Consider the following 6,057-nt stretch of genomic DNA (forward strand, 5'->3'; position numbering starts at 1 on the left):
CATTAGAACGATCAAGTTATGCAGTATTTATCCTTATGAACCTTAGTTCACTCAACATAGTGCTCCCCAGCTTTTCCATCTTATATATTATTTTTTTAAAATCATTGCTTCTAAGTGCTGTATAATAGTCCATTGTGTGACAGAATCCACGGGTCTGATGCCCGTACACAGGAGGTGTGCTGATGCGAGGGGCGAGGGATTGATGCTGCAGCTGAGGTGACGGAGGGGACTCTGGAGCGGGCAGACTTCAGACGAGCTGCGCCACCCTAGGGAAGGGCCTCCTCTCAGGCCTCCCACCTTCATGCATTCATTCCCCCCTCCAGTCATTCATGCAGACTCACCGGTCCCCCTGACAGGTCCACACCACAGACACGCCTGGGGCAGACACTCGCTAATTTATCTGCACTCCCTGTCAAATAGCATTTGACCATTTCCAAGATGAAAATATTCCTTTAGGAAAAAAACCCCAAGAATGTAAAGCCCCAAACCATAAAGATCTTAAGAGATAAAGTGGGACCAAGCTTAGAAGATCTAGCCTATTGGTACAAAGAGGCGGACAAATGCAGCCAGAAATACCCAGCCAGGGAGTGCTGGCCAGGCACTTGTGAGTTGGGGCTGTGCGGGGGTGTGAGAGCTGCTCAGGGCACTGTTTCATCGTCAGCACGCCGCTGTGTTGAAGTGTAAGGGGACACATTAATGGATTACTGGACGTTGCAGATAGTGGCTGCCCCTCGCATCAGCACATCTCCTGTGTACAGGCAGCAGACCTGTAGATTCTGTCATTTGACGGCGGGTTACAGGGCTCTTCGCTGCTGGGGCACAGGGAACCCTGCGCTCATGACGTCACATCACAGGCACATCTGGGGGTCCTGCTGCATATTTAAGAAGGTGAGAGCTTTCTAGCAGAGGACAGAGGGACGCCCACGTGCTGCGGTGGCCTGCTCGTCCACGGCCACTGCTGGAAGGCCATGTGACCACGAGGCAGGGTGAGTCAGTGTTCACAGCTCTGGAGCCTCAGCCTCCCCGAGCCCATCGCACGCTCCACGTGGAAACCAGGGTGGTGGTGTTAGTTGTCGTGGGCTTCAACTCATAGTGACCTGTGAACAACAGAAGCCCTGCCTTCCTGGCCATCCTCACGTCTGGCCGTCCTCACAGCTCAGGCTGTTGGAACCACTGTTGCAGCCGCTGTCTGAGCACCCGTGGCTGAAAGGTCTTCCTCCTTTTTGCTGAACTGTTATATTTCTGGGCCTGGTGTCATTCCCCAGAGACTGGACCCTCCTGACAACATGCTTGATGACAGTTACAAGCTGTAAGGACGGGGAGACCCTGTCTTCTCTTCAGAGGAGCCCCGGCCGTGGATTGACATTCAAACCCAGGGAAGGGACAGAGCCACACTTCACTCAGGGCTTACTGTCTGTGGCCAATCACAGGCCCCTTGGAGGCGGCTGAGAGGGGACAGAACCTTCCAGCACTCGGGGAGGGCCGGCCTCCTGCGGGGGAGGTGGGATCTGGAGGTGTGGTCAGGCAGGTGCGGGCTGGGCTGGGCTCCACTCTACCTGGGAGGAAGTTTGCACACTTGGACCAATGCCTGGACTTGAACTTGGGGATTATGGGGCTTCTGGAATGCTGAGAGGGGAGGACTCTGAGGGGGCAATGTTCCCTGGAGGCCTCTTTGTTTGTCTTCATGGTGCACTGAGCACGCCCCGCCCCGCCCCGTCCCTCCTGTGGCTCTGTGTGGGGATCCTCAGGCCTGACCACTGACCGGCTGAGCCAGAGCTGAAGACAAACACTCCCAGAGCTGTGACATTGTTCACGTCAAAACCGAGGACCTGCCGGGCCCGGGAACGGCCCCAAACTAGGTGGAGAAATTGCAAAGGGGTTGAAGGTGAAGGCTGGGGGCTGCCCACCTGGAGAGGGGTCCTGGGACACTGACTGCTGCGCGCGTGTGTGTGTGTGTGTGTGTGTGTGTGTGCATGCACACGTGCGTGAGAGAGATAGAGCATGAGCGAGCGCATGAGAGCTGTGTTTGTACTTGTGTGAGAAGATGTTGGGATGAAGGGGGGTGTGAGAGAGAGAGACGAGTGACACTGTGTGAATGTATGAGTGTGTGTATATCAGTGTGTGTGACTGTAAGTGATGACGTGAATATGTGTACACATCAGTGTAGGTGTGTGAGAGCACATATGTGAGTGGTGTGAGTGTGCGTGTGTTTATGAGAGAGAGAGACAGAGAGAGGGGTGTGGGGGTGTGTGTGTATGATTGCAAACTTTTCTGCAACAATAGAAGAGTAAACAAATGCTTCTTGGGAGCAGAGTACCTCTCAAACAAGGAGGGGGACTTCCTCTCACATACTCACATACTCTGGGCATGTTACCAGGAGGGGCTGATCCTGAGAAGGACGTTGTGTTTGGGAAAGCGGTGGGCCAGCAAGAGAAAGAAGGCCTCAGTCAGGAGGGGCTGGCGTGGTGGTGCAGTGACGGGCCACTGCCCAGCAGAGACTGTGAGGTGGCGCAGGAGTGGGCAGGGCTGTGTTCAGTTGTGAACAGGACACCATGTGTTGTAGCTGACTTGAGGGCCCCTAACATCAACCACCACCACCACGCACACGCCTGTCCATCAGGACCCGGACGCTGCACAGAGGATTTGAGTGCTGGCGTGTTTCTCTAACGCGCTTCTGTGCGGCCGTCCTGTGTGGGGAGAGTGGACGGCTCCCTGGACCCCCGTGTGCTCTCCCAGGCGGTGATGAGCGTCAGCAAGGCTGACACGTGCGCAGACACCGCTCACCGCTGCAGCTTTTCCTGCTGCACGTTTGCATTTGAATTTTCTGGTGTGTGAATATAGTAGTTTTATTTGAAAATAAAGTCATCTGAGAACCGTAGGCGACAAGGAGTTTTGCCAAGAGCTGGGTGTTTTTCAGTTGATTGGAGCCCCTGATGGTGTGAGTGGTGTCCGCCGTGCGTGATAGAGGTGGAGGAGGTGGGCCCTGTTCACGTGGTACCTTCATGTCCATGCCAAGAAGCGAGGACTGTGTTCCTGACAGCTTCTGACCAGCATGGTGGCCTGTCCTCAAGCACATTTGATTACTTGGTGCTTTTTCTGTCTCCCCAGCTGCCTTGGGGGAGCCCCTCTGTCAGCTGGTGAGCACTGGGGTCCTTTCTTCTGTCTGAGCTCCCTGTTCTGATGTGCCCTCTGACAGAGCCAGCAGTGAGCTGTGCCCTCCCCAGTTGGTTTCACAGACCCTGGTGGGCTGTAGAGGACACTGGCCCAACCCTCAGTGAGCTCACAGGGAGGTGAGGGGACATGTGATTAAGAACTTGTGGAGTAGAGTGTGGATAGGGCTGTACAGGAGGCAGAGGGAGGGGGCCAGCAGGGGCTTCCCCACGAGGTGACCACTGCACAGGCTGGATGTGTTCAGTGATAACAGTGGCACAGGTGTATGGGAGAGATGTGAGGCCCTGGTTGTCTCCTTCTAGGCTCTTTTCTTGTAACAGAGGGTTCAGCTCAGCCAGGGGAGAATTCAGAGCAGGGTTGGAGGTCAACCAGCGTTAACTACTGCATAGCCCCTTGATCCAGTGGAATACAGGACTCAGAAGGCTTGGGCGACATGGAGTCAGTGCTGAGTCATCCACTTGTTACATGCACGCCATCCTCATGAGCTTACTGAAAGTCCACCAGCCTACCCCAGCCAGCTCTCCCAGGGTCACTGTCCAGTTATGGGTGCTGTCATTGCAATAAGAACAACAACACACGTATAACTGGAACCCGCCCTGCACTGGTTCTGTGGAGGTTAGCACTCACTCACAGGCTGCCCCCTGGAGTGTTTTCTCCGCAGCCACCTTCACGGCTCAGGTGTCATGGGGCCACAAGAGCCTGGGCTGCCCCTTGCTCAGTCCCAGGTGTAACCCCCAGCTGTGGCTTCTCCTCTCTCCTCCAGGGGAACACTGCGAGGTGAACGTGCGCTCTGGCCGCTGTGCCCACGGTGTGTGCAAGAACGGCGGCACCTGCGTGAACCTGCTCATCGGTGGCTTCCACTGCGTGTGCCCCCCTGGCAACTATGAGAAGCCCTACTGTGAGGTGACCACCCGGAGCTTCCCGCCTCAGTCCTTCGTCACCTTCCGTGGCCTGCGTCAGCGCTTCCACTTCACCATTTCCCTCACGTGAGTGTGTGTCTCCACCAATCCCAGCATGCTACAGCCCCTTCTGACTCACGGTGACCCCATAGGATGGAGCCAGATGGCCCCACAGGGGCTGCACATCTGCTACATCCCGGATGTAGACTGCTCAGTCTTCTGCCTTGGAGTGGGCGACAGCTTCAAATCACTGGTTAGCAGCGAGTGCTTTAACCACTGCATCACCAGGGCTCCTTAGGCCATGGCTAGTGGAGTGGAACAGTGTCACCTTGTGTCCAGATGTACCTCTTCTTTCTAATGACACATCACCTACTGGTGACCTCTGATGCTTGAGTAGTAGCTCTGGCCAGTTCTGGCTATAAGACTGGCTATATAGTTTCGGGGCCTCTTGCAAAATGCTTACCTCATGTCCTTGTTAAGACTTTCAGATGATGATGGTGGAGCCTCCGATTAAACATGGAGCCTTCAACTGATAGTTCTCACACCTGTGGAACTGACCCTAGCTCATCTAGTCCGGCTCTCTTGCCAATATTTGTTGTTGTTGTTAAATACCCTCAAGTCACTTGCGACTCATAGTGACCCTATGTACAATAGCCCTTAAATCTACTCTATCCTGTGCCAGCCTTATTTTCTCTGACACACCTACCCTCATTACCCCAGTCACTGAATCAAGGGTCTTCCTTTCTTGTACTGTCCATCACCCTTCCAATCATGATGTCCCTCTCCAAGGACTAGTCCCTCCTTGCAGTATTCCCAGAGTATGTCAGACAAAGTTTCAGAATCCTTGCCTCCATGGAAGAGCCTGGTCTCACCCTCCCTAGGACAAACCTGTTTGTTCTCCTGGGAGCTCATGGTATATTCAATACTCTTCTCCAGTACCACAGATCAAAGGCATCTAGTCTTTTTCTATCATCCCTAGTCATTGTCCAGCTCTCTGATGTATAGCACATAATTGTGAAGATTATGTCCTGAATCAGTCATACCTTAGTCTCCAGATCACTGCTCTTCAGTACTCTGGAGAGGTCTCTGATAGCAGACTTTTCCAATTCAATTCATCTTTTGATTTCCTGGCTGCTGGTACCAAGAGTGTGGATTTTGGAGCCAAGTAAACTAAAGCTGTTAACAATCCCAATCTCTTCACCATCTATCCTGATGTTGCCAATTGGCCCAGTGATGAGAATCTTTGTTTTCTTGGTGATGAGCTTCCATCCATATTGAAGGCTGCAATCTTCGACCTGCTGCCGCAAGCACTTCAGGTCCTCCTCAATTTCAGCAAGCAGGATTGTGTCATTTGCATGATGCACACTGAGTCTTCCTCCAATCCTGATACCACATTCTTCCTCTTAGAGCCCAGCCTCCTGGATGAGATGTTCTGCACATAGATTGAAAAGGCATGTAGATGGGACACATCCATGGTGTATACCCTTCCCGATTTGGAACCATGCAATATTTCCTTGCTCTGTTCTGACAGCTGCCTCTTGTTCCAAGTATAGGTGTCACATAAGCACAATCAAATGTTCCAGGATTCCCATTCTTCTCAGATTCAGCCACAGTTTGTTGCGGTCCATACAGTCAAATGCCTTTGCATAGTCAATGAAACACAGATAGACATTCTTCTGGTACTATGTGCTTTCAGCCAAGATCCACCTAACATTAGCTATAATATTCCTAGTACCACGGCCTCTTCTAAACCAGCCTGCACATCTGGTAGTTCTCTGTTGATGTGGTTTTCAGAGTCATTTTTGCACACTCTTCAGCAGTCTTGCTTGCATGTGATATTAATGTTTGATAATTTCTGCATTCTGTCAGGTCATCTTTCTTTGGAATGAAAACAAATATCGATCTCTCCCAATCAGTTGGCCAAGGTAGTTGTCCTCCAGATTTCTTGGCACAACCTGGATGAGCACAGCCAGGGTAGAATATGATG

The 6,057-nt window shown here is 52.6% G+C and overlaps 1 protein-coding gene across 1 annotated transcript in view; it reads left to right on the forward strand.

The window, feature by feature from the left end:
* The window catches only part of CELSR1 (cadherin, EGF LAG seven-pass G-type receptor 1), a 178,252-nt gene that overhangs the window by 88,455 nt on the left and 83,740 nt on the right, over positions 1-6,057 (forward strand). The window contains exon 3 of the mRNA XM_006888122.1: positions 3,935-4,157. Within this exon, the coding sequence (XP_006888184.1) occupies positions 3,935-4,157 (223 nt within the window). The remainder of the gene's footprint in view (positions 1-3,934; positions 4,158-6,057) is intronic.

This window comes from Elephantulus edwardii, unplaced genomic scaffold (genome assembly GCF_000299155.1).
Source record: "Elephantulus edwardii isolate Elephantulus edwardi_28Jun2011 unplaced genomic scaffold, EleEdw1.0 scaffold00064, whole genome shotgun sequence".
In the NCBI taxonomy this organism is placed as follows: domain Eukaryota; kingdom Metazoa; phylum Chordata; class Mammalia; order Macroscelidea; family Macroscelididae; genus Elephantulus; species Elephantulus edwardii.